Source organism: Microcebus murinus, chromosome 27, assembly GCF_040939455.1.
Source record: "Microcebus murinus isolate Inina chromosome 27, M.murinus_Inina_mat1.0, whole genome shotgun sequence".
Lineage (NCBI taxonomy): Eukaryota > Metazoa > Chordata > Mammalia > Primates > Cheirogaleidae > Microcebus > Microcebus murinus.
In genome coordinates this window covers 13,512,607-13,536,390 of record NC_134130.1, presented here as the reverse complement: position 1 = coordinate 13,536,390, position 23,784 = coordinate 13,512,607, and the positions used below count along the sequence as shown (strand labels likewise).

General features: G+C 34.2%; 1 protein-coding gene across 1 annotated transcript in view; it reads right to left on the bottom strand.

Annotated features, from left to right (window-relative positions):
• The window catches only part of ZGRF1 (zinc finger GRF-type containing 1), a 57,659-nt gene that overhangs the window by 10,730 nt on the left and 23,145 nt on the right, over positions 1 to 23,784 (bottom strand). Inside the window, exons 10-22 of the mRNA XM_020284486.2 lie at positions 23,498 to 23,683; positions 20,011 to 20,161; positions 18,726 to 19,381; positions 17,842 to 17,980; positions 17,167 to 17,351; positions 15,685 to 15,881; positions 13,891 to 14,030; positions 10,343 to 10,486; positions 8,782 to 8,896; positions 7,494 to 7,756; positions 5,293 to 5,452; positions 2,152 to 2,229; positions 1,809 to 1,956 (exon numbers count right to left, since the gene is read on the bottom strand). Of these exons, the coding sequence (XP_020140075.2) occupies positions 1,809 to 1,956; positions 2,152 to 2,229; positions 5,293 to 5,452; positions 7,494 to 7,756; positions 8,782 to 8,896; positions 10,343 to 10,486; positions 13,891 to 14,030; positions 15,685 to 15,881; positions 17,167 to 17,351; positions 17,842 to 17,980; positions 18,726 to 19,381; positions 20,011 to 20,161; positions 23,498 to 23,683 (2,562 nt within the window). The remainder of the gene's footprint in view (positions 1 to 1,808; positions 1,957 to 2,151; positions 2,230 to 5,292; positions 5,453 to 7,493; positions 7,757 to 8,781; positions 8,897 to 10,342; positions 10,487 to 13,890; positions 14,031 to 15,684; positions 15,882 to 17,166; positions 17,352 to 17,841; positions 17,981 to 18,725; positions 19,382 to 20,010; positions 20,162 to 23,497; positions 23,684 to 23,784) is intronic.

The following is a 23,784-nucleotide window of genomic DNA, read 5'->3' as shown; positions in this document are numbered from 1 at the left end:
CTTGCTCAGGCTGGTTTTGAACTCCTGACCTTGAGCAATCCGCCCGCCTCGGCCTCCCAAGAGCTAGGATTACAGGCGTGAGCCACAGCGCCCGGCCCAGGAAGCATTTTTCTAATTTAAAGAAATATCTAATATAAAAACCCAAGGTACTAAGTTTTCTCTTTAAAAAATTATATTATCTTTTAATTTATTATTATATTGCCAAAATTCTAACAGTAAAAAGATTTTTTATTAACCTAGGAAATAGTAATTACTATGAAGCAATTTAAAAAAATTATTAATAGTTTATTGTAAAGACATGTCACTTTAGGAACATGTCAGGTCTGAATGTCTGACTGGACCTTAGAAATATGTTAGAGAAAACTTTGAAAAAAATAATTCTGTTAAAGTAGTTTTCATTTGTGAATAGGTGATATCAATAAGTAACAGATAATGGTAACTGGGCTTTTATTAAGGAAAATGATCAAAGAAATCATTAACAGTTAATTCTTATATATCATTAATATGCTGGGTAATTAAATGGTAAGTTTATATAAATGACTAATTTGCATGAATTGAACACAGACTAAGCCTTTCTGGATTTGGTTAAGAACAGATTACAGAGTTAACTCTATAATTCAGATACTAGAAAGTTGGTCTGAAGTCCTCTGAGGACTTCTAGAACCAAAACTTGTTGTCGATTGGTTATTATTTCCAATTTCTCCTTCCCTCCCTGGGAGAGTATCATTATGCATCCACACCCGTTGCTGTGTTACATGGCAGTGTTTCCCACCAGAGAAGCAGGTAGAGTAAATTTCCCTGCCTCACTGATGTCAGGGTTGGCCATGAGACCTGTTCCAGCAAATGGAATGTTAGCAGACATGGTACGAACAGAAGCTTTGAATGTATTTGTGTGATCTGGCCTGCCTTCTTGCACTTCCGGCATCTGTCAGGAGAAGATCATCCTGCCACAGCAACTGTTCTCAGAATGAGAGACTTGACCCATAGTCTCAAGCCAAGCCATGCTAGTTGAGTCCTAAGTTGTTATCTTAAAGTATGGAGATTTTGTTTGTTAAGCTGTATTATTTCAGCAATAGCTGACCAATACAGAGTTCCAAGCAGGTGGATATTCCCAAATCTCTTACAGAAAGTGACCAATGTCCAAGTGGACCAAGAAGTTAACAACTCTTTTCCTCTATCCCCCTTCTTTTCCCCATGCACTCCTTTCATAGAAGGAAGGCCCTGATTGACTTCATTCTTCTCTACCAGCTGATGCCCAGGCTGCCCTGGATAAACACTTGACAAAGGGGATGATGCTACTTGTTATGGCCTGAGATCCTGTGTGCTCAGTCTTGGCTCCCAACACCTGGAAGCTAGTGTCTCCTGCATTCTTGCATTTAGGCAGACCCTGAAAGAGTTGGCTTTCTCGGAGAGTTAAAGACAAATTTCCCTTGGATATTTTGCCCAGGTGAGACCTTCTCTTCTCTATTTCTCCAAGAATATAATCAATTTCATTTAACTTGCCAAGAATTTATTCCCACCTCTATATTTTCCTCTTCAAACCTATAAAAAGATATGCAAATAGGGAGGAGAAAGGATGACTAAGTCCTGGTGAGTTGGATCTGATCACAGATTTGAAGAGTGCTTTGAAACAAGCATAAAATGTACACAGGCAGACTATATCCAAGGGATCCACATGCACAGACCTTAGTTGAGTCTAAACTATCACAGCAGTTTGTTTTATGCAAAGGAAATGTTCTTCCATTGACAGGAATAAGAGAATCTGAATATTGTATATAAAGTGACAGACTGAAGCTACTTCCTCTCACCTGCTTCAGCAGGGTTCTGTTGGTTCCCAGTTTATGCTGCTCAATACTTTTTCTCACATACATTCTTTCCACAGGAGTCAGGTCTTCTCTCATTAGTGCATGCAGTTCTTTTAGTTGTTCATTTTCATTCTCTGAGCCGGCATGTAAGCTAAAGAAAGAGCTACATTTTAAAAACCCCTTTTTTCCATTTTTAAGAACACAAAAAATCAAAATACAGATTTTCTAAGAAAAAGATAAGGCTTTCTTTGTTCTTCTTCAAAAACCAAATTTAAGGTAAAAGTTATATAAAATTGCCATACTTCTCTTTGAACATTCTGTGACTTTCAGAATGAAGCATTCTTACCTGTACGGTAAAATTGGCTTGGCAATCTTCCTAATACTCCCAACTCTGACAAATTTTTCAAATCCTAGACTGAGAAGCCTTTAAAGAAAACAATATAAAATAGATTCTGATTATTTAAAAAATAGACTATAAAACAAAGTTTCACATATTTGTTATTAAAATTAACTTTGTATAATAGTATGTTTTAGTTAACATAATTTAATGGGAAATGCCTAAACTCAAACAAAGGAAATACAATGTAGTTGAAGATGTTTTTTATATATGATACATTTTCTAGAGAATTTAAAAATATGTATTATTTTATGTTGAAGGCTCATTAAATGTTCGTAACATACCAATGTTAGTATTTATCACAACTAAAATTGCCTCTAAAGACATAATAATATGGAAAGCAATAGCTACCATATATTTAGCATCGAGATTTGTTAGGAAGAGCCTCTTTACATTTTTTACCTTGTTTACTACTTATTATGGCTCTGCATGATATCTCCTCTTAGAAAGGAGATATCAGAGGTGGGATAACTTTGCTGAGGCAACAGAGCTAATGAGTGGAATCAGCCACAATTCAAGCCCAGGCAAGTCTGTCTACATGCAAAGGCTGTGACTATTCCTCTCCCTCGTTACCCCCAGTTTGGGCTTTTTGAAGAAGACCCCTTCAGCTACCCTTCCCTCTTACATATCTTACAGCTTTAGCTCTATGCTAGGAACAGAGTTGAAGCTCAATGAATACCCAATCCTCCAAAACATCTTCTACCACCTCAAAATGGGAATTTAAAGAGCTAGAGAACTAAACTACAGCTCTCCAAACATAATTTTCCAAAATATTTATAAAATAATTTATTTAGTGTCAGTGCATGAATAGATTTCAATTTTTACATTTTTCACAGGCTTTATCTTGGAGAATAGTCAGCTACTTTATAGTCCGAAATACTAGATTTTTTTCAGTGCAAGTTTGTGTTAAATCTATAATAATAAAGGGTGCAGTATCCTCATAGTACTGCTATTTGCCCACACTTTCATTGCTTCTCAAGAAACTATTCTGTCCTGTCCATTCCAATAGGAATACAGGTCTGTTCAAGTGCACAATGAAAATGTTTTTTCAGTGTGAAGAAATGTATGAGTGACTATAAGCAATCGAGGCTTAGATCCTAATTACAGATTCATATTTCTCAGGTCCTTATCAGAGGTTTAAACATTAAAGAATCTCTATCAAAGGTTTCCTATTAACTTCTACTATTGAGTACTTACTTTCCCTGTTCATTCTAACTTCTTGAATTTTTTTTTTTTAATTTTCTAACAATCAACAGTTAAATTTTCATCTCAGGCTAAGTAATCTAAAGTTCTTTCCTGTTTAGTCCCCAGGTAACTCATTGTCTTGAATCAAAAAGTGTTGTCCTCAGCCATTCTTTCAAATTACTCATAAGAATGCACACTGGCAGAACCTTTCTGAAGGGCAATTTTGCAAAGTACGTTAAAAGCTTAAAAATGTTTATATCTTTTATTCTAGGCTTCAGACTTTTTCCAAAGGAAAGAATCAGAAATGGGGACAAAGATTTATGAGTAAGGATATTTGTCATAACATAATTTATAATGGCAAAAATTTGAGAAGAACTTACTGATCAAAAATTGCTTAAAGTATGGTATAAGCAGGCCGGGCTCACGCCTGTAATCCTAGTACTCTGGGAGGCTGAGGCAGGTGGATTGCTCAAGGTCAGGAGTTCGACACCAGCCTGAGCAAGAGCAAGACCCTGTCTCTACTAAAAAATAGAAAGAAATTATCCAGACAACTAAAAAAATATGTATAGAAAAAAATCAGTCGGGCATGGTAGCACATGCTGTAGTCCCAGCTACTCAGGAGGGTGAGGCAGAAGAATTGCTTGAGCCCAGGAGTTTGAGGTTGCTGTGAGCTAGGCTGATGCCACGATACTCTAGCCTGAGCAACAGAGCCAGAGTCTGCCTCAAAAAAAAAAAAGTATGGTATAATCAAATCATTGAATATAATAGAATTATGAAAAATTATTTTCTAGAGAAATAAACTTTAAATTTAAAAAGCAACACACAAAACGATATATACTGTTGAATCTCAGTTTGGAAAACCAAATGTATGTATATTAAAAAATCTGTAAAGAAATACAATAAAATATCTGTATAGTCTGCATATTTTCTATCATAAGCATTAACTTGTATGATTATAAATGTCAATTTTTAAAAAGTCTGATAAGTAATGAATTATTTCTCCTAATTAAACTTTGTCATTTATGTTGTAATTTACATCATTAAACAATGGAATATTGGTAAAATATTATAATATTTTCTTTGTATCTTTAATAAAGTCTTATATAATCACAAAAATTTTATACCTGCAGAACAGATTGTTATTGCCTTATCCGGATCCCTTTTATTGAAATCAAAAATATAACTTACTTAAATTGTTCAGCTATATTACTACTATGTGTTCACACAGGCAGATCAACAGAGACTAATCTATAACTATTGGTCTGGGATTCGATTTTACCCAACTTCTAAGATAACGGACTCAAGACTGCTGAGTCACAAAGGACTTTTACTCATGCCACAGTGGGCAGCATGAGCATCAACATATCTGCATCGGTTTCCCCGGCTCCCAGGTGGATGCCTGCAAATGCAATGGGCTGAGGGGTAGGACAGGAACACTGAAGTTCAAGATCCACTGTTTGTATAACAAGTAGTAAGCAAGCCTGCTTTGTCCTGGCGGGAGACATTACCTCATCAGTCACAGTTGGTTGTTGCAAACACAACCCTGAGAAGTATCTTGGGTAAGAGCGGTTGGGTCTTGCATCTTTGGCATCCCAGCAGGGACACTCAGGGCCAAGGGCAGAGTGCCTCCTCCAACAATATATCTCTAGGCCCACACATACATGGCTGAACTTGAATTTTTACATTAATATTACTGTGCCAAAATTGTCAGGTTTGGTATTTGATTTTCTCCTACTTGCAAATTAATTAGTTAGCCTGTTAGTGTTTCATAGATTCTGACTCCTGTCTGAGAAAAAGGCCTTGGTTCTTGGCATACCTGCAAAACTGTGAATGAACATGTAGGGCCCATGTTGTTTCAACAATAACCTAAAGCATTAGCTACTTCAATACACTTGTCATACCTACCCAAGAAGTACTCTGTCAACAGCTACATTAGTGGAAGAAGAAATCAGAAGTTTCCATGGCCTTGCATTTCCAATAGTGGGAGCTGCACTCTTTTCAAATAGCTGTACAAAGAACAAAATCACCACTGCCAGCAAATAACTCTTCCCTGCTCCAAAAACACCTAATTATTTTAAAATAAGGAGAAAAAATAAAAGCAACATCACAAATAAATTTCTGAAAGTACAAGAAATATTTCATCCATCTTTCTCTCGTTTTCCTTCATTTGATTAATAATTTCTTCAAAAAAACATTGAGCACTCACTATGTGCTAAGCAACAAGGAATGAATAGATAAATAACCAAAATACCTCCATCTTTAATGAGACCACAGTCTACTTAAGATGACAAGTAAAGGAATAATGATAAAATAATATGGTAAATAACATTGTTATGGATTAGAAAAACAAAAACATCTATCTCTGCTGTGATAGGGGTGGGAATGCTTCCTAAAAGTAAGTAGCAGAAATAAGTTTTACAGAATAAGATATCCAGACTGCTTAGAGAAAGGGTCATTCTAGGCAGAGGCATGACAAAACATGTAGCTGTTAAAAGAACTTTAACTATTTCTTTTTTTTGTTACTCAAGACAAATGAACCTTTATTCAATCATTTGAAAAAAATCATATTGGTATTCTAATATACCTAAAGTGCTTCATTATAAAGATCCATTTTGAATACAAAGGAATAGAGATAATAAGGTTTGTGATAGAGATTAACTTCAATTAGACATTAATTCACTTTAAGTATTTCATATAGCCTATGGCAAATAGGCAAAAGATAAAGCTGATGAGGTAAGCGAAGGGGTAAACCACAAAAGCTCAGCTTGTTATAGCTAAAAAAGTTTAATTTTTATCTTAAAGGCCAAGGAAGTTGTTGAAGAATTTTGAGCAGTGGGGCTGACTTAATCAGACTGTATTTTAGAAAAACAACTTGGGTGAACTTCTGGAGAAAGGTAAAACTAATGGTCGATCACTTACAAAGCTGTGTGACATAATCACACATAATCACGCTAACTTTACTAAGTGTCTCCCGTGTGCCAAGCTCTGTTCTAAGCCCTTTACCTATGTTAACTCATTTAATCCTCTAACCCTAAGAGGCAGATGCTATTTTGATCCCCATTTTACAGAGCAGGAAATTAAAGCTAAGAGATAAGTAACCTGCCCAAGATCATATAGCTAACAATGACAGAGCCAGGATATAAATCCAGGATTCTAGCTCTAGAGCCCAGACTCTTATCTAGTAGGCTATATGGAGGTACGATGAAGGCTTGGATTGGGAGTAGAGGAGGACGAAAGTAAACTAGAGAAGAGATAATCAATATGAAAGATGAGTAGAAGCTATGAATAGAAGGCACACATCTCAGTGACTGATCTGACAGGGGGAGGGGGAATGAACACTAAGAAAACAGGAGGATTAAGAGAGAGTCACTTAATCTAGAGAAAGAGGTGTTGATTTGGTAAACGGGGTGGATCCAATGTAATTCCTCAAAATAAAAAAAGTAGAAATAAGTAGGATAAGCTTTGGGGTAGAGGTCTATGAGAGGAAATGTGCTATAGAGGTGACAGAACCTATATGGAAATACTCACTCTGAATAGGAAGAAGTAAAGCTCCTTCACTAGGACAGAACCAAAACAGGTAAGAATTGGTCCAAAATTATTAATAGGTAAATTGGAGAAGGAGGGCAGGACATTAAAAGGAGTTCTTGTTATGAATTCCCTTTCCTGTTTTACAGTCATGATCAAGAGAGAGTAAGGAAAGGATGATGTTATGAGAAGAATGTAGGTTTGGAATAGCTGCTGTAAAGGATAGAAGAGTAAGCTGACTAGAAATTAATAAAAGGTTCTGCTGATCAAAGTTGAAGGCCACTGTAGCACAGCAACATGTAAACATCTAGATCAAATCTGGATACACTGTAGGTGTATAAGACTACTCATGTATCAGATAAGCTGCCAATTCTTCCAGAAAGGGTGATCAGTACTCTCTCATCTAATAGTTTACCAAAGTGAGTTCAGGTAAAATAAATAAATAAATAAAAATAAAAAAATCTACTTATAGTTATTCTTCAACCTTGTTTGAATAGAAAATTATAAAGGAGCAGACTGAGTTACAAAAGCTTGCATTTAATAACATATTTATTAGAATTGTTTTCTTTCTTGCTTCTTACCATGTATGATTGTGATAGGGAGGGTGTGGATTTGCAGTTCTTTCACTTCTTCAGCACTTTCCTGGGATGCCATCATTTGAGCTATCTGAATTAGAGCTGTAGCTTGATCCTTGTTTAACTTATGTTCCTGAATTAACTCACTAGCTAACTGCAATGTTGCCCCTAGGCTGAGTAGTTCAAATTTTGGGGTGATATTTGTGAAGGCTGGTGGAATAAATTTCCTCTGACTGACTCTTTTGTTGCTAAATACACTTGGTGAAGACCTAATAAAAAGGCAGCAAACGAAATAAAAAACAATTAGGGGCTTTTGAAAAAGCTGAGTGGATCTCTTCATCACTTAGCCATCACTTTGTAAGCGTCACAGAGAACATTTTTTTTAACCATAAATGGATACATATCCCAATTTGGAGGAGGGATAGAAGAGAACTAGCTTTTGTTGAATACTTACTATGTGCTGGCACTATTTTAAGCATTTTGCATATTACTTGATCAAATCTTCACAACAACACTAGGAAGTAGTTAGCTAATTATCCCAAATAGGGATACAAAAATATAAATATTCTTCCCCAAAATCACACCACTAACAAGTGGTTGGACTGACCTTAAAGCCCATGTTCCACTATATAAACCCGGCTTAGATAATTAATGTAGCCTCTATTTCAAGTAAACTACATGAATTGGTTTTATTTCTATTTCTATAAAGACTGAATTTATTTGAAATTGGATAAATAATATAATGGAATCACATTTACATAGGACTTTATTGTGGTGAGAAAAATAAACTACAGATAGTAATATTCCAAATTGAAAATTTGGCTTTTTCTATTACTTTAATGCATTAACATAACATCACTTCCAATTTTTTAAAAAAGGGACTTGGTGCTTGAAAAACTGAAAATGAGATGTGAGTGATGTCAAGAATAAAATCAGTATCAATATACACACTGGATTTAAGCTGTAAAATGATTCTTTTAAATGTTAAATAATTTGGTTTAAAAATATAAAATACAGATGAATCAAAAATAAACACTCAAATAATCCTTAAGACATTATCCCTTGACAAAGGGAAAAAATTTGTAGTAACATTTATTAGCTCAAACCATAATAGATGAAAAATGATGCATATTCCTTTCTCTTTTTAACTATTGACTGACAGTAATTTCATAGACTAAAAGATTCTTAAAATTTTATTTATAACATTTATGTAGTATACTTCTATTGCATTTTCATATTCATTTTTAGTTATCATTTTTTAATACCAATGACTCAAAGGTAAATAATGACTTACATTGTTAACAGGTACTGTGCTACAGGTAGAGTAGCTGGATTAAAGTAGTCCTGAATGTTTTTCAAAGTAGTCAGCTCTGTGCTAGCATTACAAACCAATAATGCATGGACCACTACTGTAGAAAGGATGCAGAAAATAAACATTTGATGCAACTAAAATGGACCATTAAAAAACTCTGCATTAAATGTCCACATAATTTAGAGTTCAGCTATTGAATTACCCACATGACATAAAATAAACCCTTCAGTACATGCAGAGGTCTCAAATTCTTATCCATTAAATTACTATACTATCTGTTCATTCCCTTATATGTGGATATCCACAAATTGCATAACTTAAATCATATTTGGACTTCTATGTATCAGCAAATGAACAAGAATACCTGTTTGGGGTTAGCAAATTGTTGCACTGCTTGACAGCCAGTAGTTCCCTTTAATTAACACACCGCTTGTCGCTTGTCGGGGCTGAGCATGGTGGCTCACGCCTATAATCCTAGCACTCTGGGAGGCCGAGGCTGGTGAATCGCTCAAGGTCAGGAGGTCGATACCAACCTGAGCAAGAGTGAGACCCCGTCTCTACTAAAAATAGAAAGAAATTAATTGGCCAACTAAAAATATATAGAAAAAATTAGCTGGGCATGGTGGTGCGTGCCTGTAGTCCCAGCTACTCGGGAGGCTGAGGCAGAAGGATCTCTTGAGCCCAGGAGTTTGAGGTTGCTGTGAGCTAGGTTGATGCCACGGCACTCTAGCCCGGGCAATAGAGTGAGACTCTGAATCAAAAAAAAAAACACTACTTGTCCTATACAGTATTATTTGTGTAATTTTTAAACACTTTCTTACATTTCTTCCTCAATTATTTTATAGAAACATATGGAAAACAGAAAACTAAAATGCTGATACTGGTGAAAAACAACTGCAACAAATATGAAAATATCCATATGACAAGTGATAAATGTTTACTTAATTAGGCTCTTACTGGACTTAAGCTGGTTGTCCAGGTTTACTCAGTTATGAAAGAAAAGATCAAATATTAACTATATGAAACACTACAAATGTGTCATTAAATGCTGTATCTTTAATCAGTTATGGACCAAATTCAAACTTTAGAAATAGTTCTAGAGATTGAAATGTATAGAGAAGTCTACAGATTCATAAAACTAGACAGAAATTCAGGCTTACTAAAGGTTACCTTATTAAAAGAAAAATAAAGCTGGTAGCCTGTCTTATCAGGAATTTCTCAAGACAGATGATAAGATACAAAAAAATTATACCCTCCTGCTCAGCTCCTTGCAAATACTCCAAGACCTTCTCAATGTAAAAATAAATCATTTATTGAATATATCTTCAAATAAACCAAGAGAATTAGAACTTGATGTAAGAAATTATTTATATATTCAATTTTTAGGAACACATTGGACATGATAGTAGGAACCAGAGGTGGGTACTTTTTATTGGGTTTAATCAATCCCACACACAGCATTCTTGCCCATGGTAAGAATGGGCCCTGTCTATGTCTATTATTCTTTTTAAATATGAATTAAGATGAGCATAGTAACACTTACTGTTAATAGGCCAGTTAGAAGGGAAATAGCCTTTCAAAGGCAGTAGCTCCACCTCATTGAGAGATGATGGTCCAAAGAAAGCACTACATGCAATAAAAGTATCCAGTTCAAAATCTAGGGTTTTTGAAACCACCCAAAGATCATCTGAAAAGACAAACATTTTTCCCAGCTTTATTGAGGTGTGACTGACAAAGAAAAAATTATTATATATTTAAGGTGTCCAACATGTTATATACTTTGATATAAGTATACCCTGTGTTCTGATTCCCATAATCACACTAATTAACATATCCATCACCTAACATAGTTACCTTTGTTGTGTGTGGTGAGAACACTTAAGATCTACTCCAGTAGCAAATTTCAAGTATACAATATATTATTATTAATTTTAGTTACTATGCTGTACACTACCTATCCAGAACTTATTTACTTTGTAACTGAAAGTACAGACTTTCAATTTGTACCCTTTGATTAACAGCTCCAACCATTCTACTCTCCGTTTCTATTAGTTTGACATTTTAGATTCCGTATACATGATATTACACAATATTTGTCTTTCTGCATCTGGCTTATTTCATTTAGCATAATGTCCCCCAAGTTCATATGTGGTGTCAAAAATGGAAGGATATCCTTTTTAAGGCTAAATAATATTTCATTTTATATACATGCCATTATTTCTTTATACATTCATCTATCAAAGGACACTTAGGTTGTTTCTGTATCTTGACTACTGTGAATAATGCTGCAATGGACATGACAGTGCAGGTAGTGCTTCAAGGAATTGATTTCATTTCCTTTAGATTGTATCTAAAAGTGGGATCATATGGTAGTTCTATTTTTAGTTTTTGAGGAACCTGTGTACTGCTTCCATAATGGCTGTACCAATTTCAATTTCCATCAGCAGTATACAAGGATTCCCTTTCTCCACATCCTCACCAACACTTGTTATCTTTCATCTTTTGGATGTTAGCCATTTTAATAGGTTTGAGGTGTCATCTCATTGTGGTTTTGATTTACATTTCCCTAATAATTAGTGATGGTGAGCACATTTTCATATACCTATTGGCATTTCTTTTTTGTAAAAATGTTTATTGAGTTCCTTTGCCCATTTTTTAATTGGGTTATTTTCTTATTATTGAAAGAATGTGAGGCCAGGCTGTAATCCTAGCACTTTTGGGAGGCCAAGGTCAGGAGTTCTAGATCAGCCTGAGCAAGATCAAGACCCCATCTCTACAAAAAATAGAAAAATTAACCGGGCATGGTGGCCTGTGCCTATAGTCCCAGCTACTCAGGAGGCTGAGGTAGGATTGCTTAAGACCAGGAGTTTGAGGTTGCTATGAGCTAGGTTGACGTCACAGCACTCTACTCAGGGCAACAGAGTGAGACTGTCTCAAAAAAAAAAAAAAAATAACAAAGACTACTATAAATTTGATGATACTAAGATTAAGAATTTTTGCTTATCTAAAAATACCTTAAAATGAAAAGAGATGATACACAGTGGGAGTAGACATTCAGAAAATACATGATCAACAAAGAATTAACGTGAAGAAGGCCAGGCACGGTGGCTCACGCCTGTAATCCTAGCTCTCTGGGAGGCTGAGGCGGGCAGATTGCTCGAGGTCAGGAGTTCGAAACCAGCCTGAGCAAGAGTGAGACCCCGTCTCTACTTTAAATAGAAACAAATTAATTGGCCAACTAAAAATATATAGAAAAAATTAGCTGGGCATGGTGCGCGCATGCCTGTAGTCCTAGCTACTCGGGAGGCTGAGGCAGCAGGATGGCTTGAGCCCAGGAGTTTGAGGTTGCTGTGAGCTAGGCTGACATCACGGCACTCACTCTAGCCTGGGCAACAAAGCGAGACTGTCTCAAAAAAAAAAAAAAAAAAAGAATTAACGTGAAGAATACATAAAGAACTTCTTATAAATGAAAAAAGATTATAAAGAACCCAATAGTAAAACGGCTAAGAAGAAACATTAGATAACTAATAAACCCATGAAGAGCATCTCAACATTATTGGTGAGTAGAGAAATGCAAACTAAAACCACAAGACCATTTTATATTCAATCAAGTAGGTTGATCCATTAAGATCTATTATACTTTGATAGAAAGAGTACAAATTGATATAACCACTTTAGAAATCAGTTTGGTACTACAACCTAAAGATGTCTGAACCATTATCATATCCTGTAACAGCATTTTCATTCCTAGGATTATATCTGAAAGAAACTCTTGCACATCTACAAGACAGTACAAGAATATGCATAGCACAATGTTCACAATAACACAACTTAGAAAACCCAAACAACCAACAATGGAAGACTGAATGAATGAACTATGACATATTCACAAAATAAAATATTACACAACAGTCAAAACAAATAATCTAGGCTCTAGATTTAAGAGCAACAATATAGATTGTAGCAATATACTAAATGAAAAAGATAAATTCCAAAGATCATACATAGAATGACATAATTTTAACAAGGTTCAAAAAAACTAAAAATTATAAATATGCCTTTTAGGAATTTGTTTATATAAATCTATACACAAAGGAAAGCAAAATGTTGATGAATGCAGGGATCAAAATTATAATTACACTGGGTTATGAGAGACAACTAGATGAGTTAGTGGGGTTAATTTATATTAAATTTAGATTGCTATAAAAGAACTAGATTTTGCTTTGGTTTGTGGGTTCACAAATGCTTATTACATTATTCTATATATTTTTTTTGTGAGGCAGAGTCTCACTCTGTTGCCCAGGCTACAGTGCCATGGTGTCAGCCTAGCTCACAGCAACCTCAAACTCCTGGGCTCAAGCAATCATTCTGCCTCAGCCTCCCAAGTAGCTGGGACTACAGGCATGCACCACCATGCCCAGCTAATTTTTTCTATATATTTTTAGTTGCCAATTAATTTCTTTCTATTTTTAGTAGAGACAGGGTCTCGCTCTTGCTCAGGATGGTTTCGAACTCTTTACCTTGAGCGATCGCCCGCCTCGGCCTCTCAGTGTGCTAGGATTACAGGCATGAGCCACTGCACCGGCCTATATTATTTTAAATAACGACATAAAGCAAGTTGTGTGAAGATCAATAACTATAAATAGGTCATGAAACCAAAGACAATGATTTAGTGCACCTACAGGCCTTTTAAAAAAACTCTATTTTTAAATAATTATATTTCCAAATATACAAAATTTGGGATTCGGTATTGCCAAATGTGCAGACATTGAAAAAAGTATCAACAACCTTACAGAGTATTATAGTTGAATCAATCAATATACTTTATTTATATGATGCCAAGAGCTTAGTGTGACTTTTTAAACAAACTTAAACATTTTTGGTATCCTTTTAATAAAGCTTAAAAAAAAAGCTCTAAAGTTTTAAAATATGCTTTTCAGAAAGGGTCTAATTTATCATATAATACTTTACAATATGTAGCACTATTAAACCATACTTTAAAACTTCCCTTTAATATAAAGGATTTAGGGAGCTGTATGTAATGTAGAGATAAGGCTAGACTGAACTACCACCATGATTAGATGAACTTACTTTTACTATAACTTGAAGAACTTTCCTTGCGACTCAGCTTAAGATAAAGTTTGGTTTTTGGTTCATTATAAAACTCAGGATTAACGGTAGTAAACTTCTTTAATTTGCCATACTGTCTTGTCTGAAAATCAAATCCTTTTCTAAAAAAGGAATAAAAAATAAAAATTAATTTTATTATTAAGGTTCAAAATTTTAAAAAAATATTTAAAATACAGTATGAAAAGAAAAGAATCAGTGTTCTGTATGTTTATATACTTTCATACATGTATACTAAATACATTAAATATATTCCATCAAAGCAAGAAAATAACCCTCACAGAATTGTCATCAGTTTTAAGAAATTGAGATCAAAAAAGTATCTAAAAGATACTACTTTCTACCATTCTACTCTCTACCTCTGTGAGATCCACTTTTTTAGCTCCCTCATTTTCATTTTTAAAAAATTTTGTTGATAGATAATAGTTGTACATATTTTGGGCGTACATGTGATATTTTGATATCTTTATACAATGTGTAATAATCAAATCAGGGTAACTGAACTATCACCTCATTTATCTTTTCTTCGTGTTGGGAACATTATAAAACTTCTCTTTTGGTTATTTTGAAATATACAATAAATTACTCTTAACTATGATTTCCTGCTGTACTATCAAATACTATAATAGAATTCATTCCAACTTTTTTTTAATCCCTTAACCAATTTCTTTTCATCCTCTTCTCTCCCCTTCCCTTCCCAGCCTCTGGTAAGCACCATCTTACTCTCTACCTCTTTTTTAGCTCCCACACTAGAATGGGAACATGTGGTGCTTGTCTTTCTGTGCCTGGCTAAACTTAAAATAATGACCTCCAGATCCATCCATGTTGCTGCAAATGACAGGATTTCATTCTTTTTTACAACTGAATGTGTGTACTGTGTGTGTGTGTGTGTGTGTGTGTATGTATGTGTGTGTGTACCTCCATCCCACACTTTCTTTATACATTCATCTGTTGATGGACACTTAGATTGATTCCATGTCTTGCCTATTGGAAATATTGCTATAATAAACATGGCAGTATAGATATCTCTTTGAGATATGGAAGAAATATCTTCCATATATCTTTTCATTTGGATATATACCCAGCAGTGAGATAGATTGCTGGATAATATGGTAGCTCTATTTTCAGTTTTTTGAGGAACCTCATTTTTTGTAAATAGGTATACAACTATAAAATAGGTATAATAACTTATCCTCATTATCTCTACATTTTATAGGTTATTGTTATTATTACATGAAATAATACATGTAAAATGCTTAGAAGAGTGCTTGGCATATATAAGCAACCAATCAATCTTATTATTAAATTACTGTCCAAATGGTCATTATATTTACTTTTTGAGTAATTTTACTTTTATAAAAGACATTTCTAAAAAGTAGCATTCTATTATCCTATAAACTATGTAGTTCAGGCTTGTGAATGATCGCCTCTCTATCATCCTACACTGCTAAAAATTATTCTTGTAGCTTGTTCAATAGGGCTTCCCTTAGGATTATGAAGAATAGCCCTGACTAAACATAAAAATGGTTAGAAAAATAGCATCCTGCCAGTTATCCTTATATGGCTCATACTGCTTGATGTTTAGAAGGAGCCAAAATGACTTTAAAAACTTATTCCCATTTTATAGTTATAGAAATGGAGGTACTCTATCTTTTAGATACTTTTCTTATCTTAATATCTTTTAAAACTGGTAATAATTCTAAAGGTTGCTATTTTCTGATATAATTACAGGCAATTATTTGGTATCATAAAACATACCTCACCAAAAGCTGGCATTCCTCATAGAGTGGTATCTTTTGACTTCTTAAGTACAAGCCAATACTCTTAATATCACTTAAAACCATGCTAGGGAGAGATTCTTCCTGTGTTAAATATCCTGGAGTTGCTTCCTCAAGCCATTTAAAAAATTTACATTGATCAGCTTTGGGTCCATCACATGTATAAAAGAGACGACCCTAAGCAGGGGGAAAAATACTAAAACTTAATGGGAAAAAATGTTTTTTTAATTTTTCTATTATTTTTGCATTATGTTTGCCAAGGTTTTTATAAAGACTGCTTGGCATTAATGTACTCTAGTAAATCAGTAACTATACAACTTAATTTTATTATTAATTTTAATAATAAATTAAAATTTAAAATTACCTATTTTCCCCTTACTTTCTCTTTATCAAAAGATTACATTATTCTAAAAATAAAAGCTTATTTAAAAATTTAATAATAAATTTAAAATTATTATTTTTCTGATTAAAAATGTTCACTGTAGACAACTTGAAAGTTGCCCAGAAACAACCACTATCTTATACATTTCTTTCCATTCTGTTTTTCTCACTCACATAAGTATATGTAACATACACATAAGGACAGACACATGTATATAGTTTTTCTAAAAAAATAAAACTCAGATAATACTTTTCTGCTGTGTAACCTAACGATTATACCCAACAACATAGTATGAGCATGAAACTATATCATCAAATAATCTTAAAAATAAAATAAAAATTTTTAGTGGCTATATAATATTTCAATTTATAGTTATACTGTTATTTATAAATTCTTGCTTTTGACAGCTAAATTTAAATCCAAATTGACACACTCAACTAATGATGAAGTGAGATATGCAAAGAGTGAGATATGCAAACAGTGGAGGAAAATCATATTATTATGAGTGAAAGCACAGTCTTCTGAGTACAAGCCATATATCAACATATGTTTTACTCACCTATTTCCCCAGTGGTACATCATCAACAATATAAATTCAGTCATTTAAATGCTTTTCTATTCCTCTGGACTTATCTGTTACTCTGGGGAGTAACTGGGGAGTACATAGTAGACTGGTTTCAACCTTCATTTCTTTCAGACTCACATCTTCATTCTCTAAGCTCTCAGGCTGGGACATATTCCCCTTCTCAGTGTCTTCACTGTAACTTGGGCATGTCCCTCCTACTTACCAATTACAGTAGGATATAAAATTTTCTTTTTAAGCATTGTTTATGTCTACTACTATGAAGTAAGTTCCTAAGCAACTCGAAAGTTAACCTTAACTCATATTTTTGTATCCTGGAACACAGATCATTCTTTCAATAAAATTTATTGACAGTTTACTATACATTAGTTAACTAATACCTCAGATAGAAGACCTAATCAAGACTCACTTTTAAGCTTGTCATAAAGCAATAGGTACCTAAACTTTTTATTAGACAAGTACTGGTCAGATGGGGACAAGAGGATGCAAGACAATACCTTATTTGGACCTTCCTTTTTAACCATGACAAGTTTTGCAGGTTGATTATGATGGCAGAATGGTACATTATTTTCCACATTTTTCAGTTTCTCTCCTTTCGATGATGTATAAAATGACATGTCAACTTTTGAAAGAGCTTTGTGCAACCTTTGTGCCAATCCAAACAGCAGTATATTTAGATGTTCTACCAAACAAAAAAGATAGAGACAGCTAAAAACTAAAAACAAAATAATCTTATGTTTATACCACCTATGTGCTGTTTTTTAGCTAAATTTGAAAATAGTCTTTTAACAGTCTGTAACATAATACTAATAACCATTTTTTTAAAAGGCAAGTCTTGTCCTTGTACCTTAAAACAATTGGACCTAATCATGCATCATATTTAAAATTTTCCACTTACTTTAACAAGGTCATTTGTAACAATTCTAGTTAAAAAAAATGAAAAACTATAACTTTAAAAAGATAATACTGTCACTTCCTACTTTTAAAACTCAATTTTGATCTGAAATTAGAATAAAAGTTACTATCAAAGACTAAACATGGAAAAATAACAAATCTCAAATGGAGAATTTAGTATGAAAATTCATAATATAAGATATCATACTTTTTCACAATTCTACTACTTAAATTAAGCAGCAATCAATCATAATAAAATAAAAATATAATAGTCATACCTATGAGACAAGATGTAAAAGTCTGCTTATAATGAGCAGGAGACTGAAAAACAGCTGGTATGTGAATTTGCCTTTGGGGAAGATAAGCAGATTTTATTTTTTCCCTGCTTGGGAAGCACAGCTCAGAGCAATTTATCTCCTGAAATGTAATAATTCAAGTTATTTAATATTATAACAACTCCAGAAAAATACTGTTTACTAATGAGTAAATTATTTTTCATAGATATATTTAAGAAAATATACTAATTTTTCTTTTAGTTTCTAGAATCCTTAAAAATTATTTCCTAATTTTAATCTGCGGAAGCAGGTATAGCAAGAATAGCTTTGCCTAGCACTTTTAATACTAAATAAGACTAACTTTTCTTAGTTAGTCTAATAAGTTTTTAAATAAGTTTTTAATAAGTTTTTAAATACTTTTTGCTAGGAAAAACTGAACTGATGTCAATGGATCATTATGAATCTTTACTTCTGGTTATGACTATAATAAGAATCACTCACAACCAATGTGTAATAAGATGTACCTTTATTCTAATAATGATTTGAACAGCAAAACTCAGCTGACAGTCAAAAGTATAAGCAATCATTGTTTAACAATAGCAGAAGCAGTGGTGGAAACAGAAATAGGAGCTATCATTTATTAAGTACCTATTATGTGCCAGACACTGCACCAGATACTTTGAAATATATCATTTAATTTAATGTTCACAATTGCTAGGAAAGATTTTAGCCAAAGGAGATGATGTGACTGTAGCTTGAGTTTTGGATCAAAAAAAGCCATCTGCTCCAAAAATAAAATTGCTCCTATACAATTTTGGTAATTCTTTGTTTGAAATTCAGACAATAACTATTGGGAAAAATGTACCAAGAGACTGGTACATACTCACCTGTAAATCCTTTATACTGTAGGTGTAGCAAGCAGACCCTCCTAACACATTTTGAATTTCTTCATTCTTAGAAGTCTGCTTTAAATTCAAAGAAAGTGCTTTCTTTGTGGAAACCAAATCTTGACTGCTAAAATCCTGCTGCTGTTGATAAAGCATGCCTTTTATCATTTGCAAGGGCACAGAGTCTAAAGAGCTTTCATGGATAGCATCACTCTGTCTTTCACCTGTGTTGCTAAAAAGGCTGGTTGCAGAACCAGCCTCAGCAAAGAAGCCATCAGTTACTTTCTTATCAACTCTGTTTGGAGCAGTCAAGTTGCACTGGGATGTGTTTTGGTATTTCAGCCACTTGCTTTGAGTAGATGTATTATCGAGAAGTGACACATCCCCTCGAGTCACTTCCCTAGATTCTTCAGAGAAAGAAGTTTCACTTTGGTCCTCAGGCCCAAAGCTAAAAAAAGGAACTGAGGACTCTTCACACAAGTTGAACATGGGGGAAACAGAAGTCTCTTGTGTGTTACAGTTGAACACATGTGCACAAGAATCTAAGTCAGGTGGCCCATGAGTTGATGACAAAGTAATAAGTGGAACCTGGCTTCCACTTACTAATGAAAGCCTTTGAAAGTTCTCATTCTCCAATGAACTGGATTTTTTCATTCCTGAAAGAAAACAGAATGCTGACGAAATTAAAACGTGCCACCAGTTATCATCCAGGCTTTAGAAAACAGTGGGTATCTATACAAAAGCAAAAAGTAGCAACTTGCCCTGAAAAACAACACATAATTTTATTTCCTTTAAAAATAATTGTTTCAACCTCAAAAAATAAAGTTTTCAAAAACTCAGTTCACAGATTAGAACTTTTTTGAGGTTGATGAACTTTGCCAGGATCCCACAACAAAAAAGTGGGAAACAAAGAGGTTATGCTAAGGTCAACCAATGATGGTGTTGAGACATTCCCCTGGGACAGAAAGGGACTATAGAGGGGTCAGGCTCTGGACTTATAGCTGTGAGATGTATGGACAAGAATGGAAGACACTTTCAGAGGTCTGTGATGAGAAAGTTGGGAAGAGAAATAGGAAGGAATTAGAGAGCTAGAAGGGAGTATTATACTTGAAATAGCTATCCATAATATTATAGAGAAAGTTAAAAGGAAAGGTAATGGGAAGACTTCAAGGGGGATGACATTGAATCTGGTTCTAAGATATATTTAGTTTAATAATAATCTCTTAAATATAAAGTTTCATCTTACATGGACAGACAGATATTAGAGTAATATGGTAACAACTACCCTCTAAGTTGAGAAAGTGAAGATCACCAGGTAAGGTTCTTGCTTTCAGGGACTTCTCAGATAATTCTAGCATGAAATCTTCATCTCTTGAGTTCAAAGAAAACGTAGAAACAGGGCTCAACACAGAGATCTTTTGTTCTGGTGATGTCGACTATCCAGAAAGAAGAAACAAAGCCTCAGATCACAATATTCTTATTGCATGTTTTCCCTATAGTTTGGATGAATTCTAGTAATCTATATTATAAAAATAATGATTTCAAGTACATTTTATAGAGCTATAGCATGGGAAAGAATTATAAAACTTCTTCCATAAAGGATAGAATAGAATAAACTCACTAAAACCAAGAATAGAAAGTCAAATACAGAACACAAAACCTTTTGAATTTATTTGAAATGGGTCAGATTCTGATTTAGACTGATCTGGGCTAAGGATTTGGTTCTCAAGATCAACTGCCATTTTTATGGGGCTCAGGCTAAATCAGACCTCATGCTTGCAGACACTAAGGTCTAAATTCCTGCAGACTCAAGGACTGAACAGTTTTCTCTTATGTCCTCAGGTCTGGGGTTTATCTACAGCTGATCTAAACTTTAAGATATTGCTCCCAAATGTAGTGAACTTTTTAAACATATCCCAGACATGCATAGCCACATAATTCACTGTTATTCTTATTAGAACAGCATTTAAGTTTGCTGTTGCTTCTTCTAGAAATTAATCATCTTAAAATTTAATATCATCAAGTTTAATATATATATTTGCATAAGCACAGAATAAAAGAATAAAAGTTTGGAAAAATACTCACCAAACTATTAAGAGTGGTTTTTCATGGGAGTAGGACTGGGGGAAAGGCTTCTTCTACTTGCAACTTTATACTCTTTTGAATGGTTTGAATTTGTTAAAATGAATATGTTTGTGTGTGTATGGTTTTTTTAAATACGTAACAATAAAGTTTATATATAAATTTGAAAACATTTTCTTGGTTAGCTACTAGGTTCCAGGTGCTATGTTAGGAACTAAAGATGTGAAAATGAATACTCGTGATCTCTGTACTCAAGTTCAGTCTAGAGTAAGATATAGACAAACAAGTGGGAAATTATAATACGATATCATACCATAGCAATAGTTTTACTATATTACTGAGTTCTTACTATGTGCTAGGGACTGTTCTAAGCATGTTGTATTTTTAACCTATTTGATCCTTACCAAAGCTATATGAGGTGGGTACTCTTCTTTATTTTACAACTGAAGGAACTGAAGAAAAGCAGTTCCTTCAGTTAAGCAGTTAAATTTGCTTAATTCATCCAGTCTATAAGTGAGAATTGGGATTTAAACCTAACGAATCTCCACTGTATTGCCTCTTTATTAAAAACAACAGATAATAGGCAATACTTACTGAGTAGAGTATTCCACTGTGTTCCCCTACTACATGCTCTACAAACTTGCCAGAGTTTTTTGTAAAATGTAAGTTCAGTGATTTCACTCCTTCCATCAAAACCCTCCAATGGCTCCCAATCTAGCTCAAAGTACAAGGCAGCTCTTACAATATCCTACATGGCCCTACCTGATCAGGCCCTTACCTCCTCTTTGACCTCACTTCCTATCACTACCCCCCTCACTCACTCACTCCATGGCCGTCTCCTTGCTGTTCCACAAACTGGCCAGCACTTTCCTGCCTCAAAGCCTTTGCTATTCTCTGTGCCAGGAATGCTTTTACCCCAGATATCTGCATGGCACTGTCCTTCACTTCACCCAGATCTCTACGCCAATGTCATCTTCTCAGAGAGGCCTTACTGTGCTTACATAAAATAGAACTCCATCCCTATCTGCACTCCTATCCCCCTTACATAGCTATTGATATATCATTCTCCAGAATATTTAAAACCTTCTGAGGTACTGTACATTTATTTGTTTATTGTCTGTCTCCCTTCAACAGAATGTAAATTCTGTGAGGGCAGGATTTTGCCCAGGAATTTGAGGTTGCAGTGAGCTATGATGACACTACTGCACTGTAGCCTGGGTGACAGAGTAAGACCAATTCTCAAGAAAAGAATGAAAAGGTAAGTAAACATCAGGGAAAATATTTTGCAAAGCATATAACTGACTGTGAGTATATATCCAAAATATATAAACAATTCCAACAAATTTTTAAAAAGATAAACATATCAATTAAAAAATAAGGGACAAACGTGAACAGACACTTCATCAAAAAGGATAAAGACATGGCCACTCAGCATACAAAAAGGTCCCAAACTCATTGTCAGGCAGGAAAATGCAAATTAAAACCACAGTAAAATACCACTACATACCCACCAAAATAGCTAACATTGAAAACAACAACAACAAAAAACCTGTCAGCATCAAGTGTTGATGAGGATGTAGAGTGATGGGGATTTTCATACCTTCCTGATAGAAATGTAAATTATCAAAACCACTTTGGAAACCAGTTTGGCATTATCTACTAAAAGCAAACATATGCATATCCAGTGAGTCAACAATCCTATTCCTAGATAAAATAACCAGCAGAAATGTATATGTACATGTTTATGACAGTACATGAATATTCACAGCAGCATTATCTGTAATAATCTTCAAATTAAACAACCCAAACAACTGAAGAATGGATAAATGGGGGTGTATTCATATAATGGAATACTATACTAGCAAAGAAAATGAATAAACTAGAGCCACAAGCAAGAACATGGGCAAATTTCAAAATTGCAATGTTGAACAAAAGCAATCAGACACATAGAATACACAGTATATGATTCTATTTATTTAAAGTTTCAAAAGCAAAACAAATATATGGCTTTTTAAGCCAGGATAGTGGTTATCTTTGGAAAGAATGGAAGCGTTAGTGATTGAGAAGGGGCAGAAAGGAAGCTTCTGGGATATTAGCAATGCTCTATTTTTACAGGTAAGAGGTTATATGGGTATGTCATTTTGTGGTAATTATTGAGCTGTGCACTTACGATGTGTGTGCTTATTTTGTAGGTACATCATGCTTTAAAAAAAGAGTAAAAATTTTTTAAAAATCTCTTTGACAGAGACTATTTCAAATACATGCATACCATTCTGACTCCATGACCTTTATTTTCATCCCCATGGATTTGCCTTTGGTAGCAACAAGAAAAACTCAATGTCATACTTAGAGAGAGAAGGGAAATATTAGAAGAAAAAAAAATCTACTAGCTGTTAAACAGATGAGTATTTTCTGCGTGTAATCTACCTATTTGTTCTTGTTGAGAATTCTTAGTCTTCTCTGAAATGAAAAGTAGTTTGTTAAACTCCTGATCCTAAAAAGGCAGTAACTCTTCCAACTAAAATATTCTTGTCTTATTAGTTTGTTTGAATTATTATGCTTCTTGTCAATTTACTGTACTCCTTTTTAACTTATAACTGTATAAAGACTTAACTGTACTATCTTTATAAAATCTGGTACTGACATAAAGAAAATGATTTGGAAAAATACAACTATAAAAATATTTTTACCTGCAAGAAGTCAATCTGCATACATGTGCTAGGCAACTCTGGTGTCAAAAAACAAGTGTCTGCCATGTAGTTTTCATACTCAGTACTGTCTGGAAGCTGACTGTATCCTCGCTGTGCACTGTGCCCTCTGATCATCACACCACTAGTGGCGGATCCTTTCACTTGATGCCCTTGAAACTCAACAGGCTACAGGTAAATTATTAAAAATAAGAACTGCATGTGTATATATTGACATATATATCCATTCACAATGTCTATACACAGAATATAATATATAATTCAGCTTT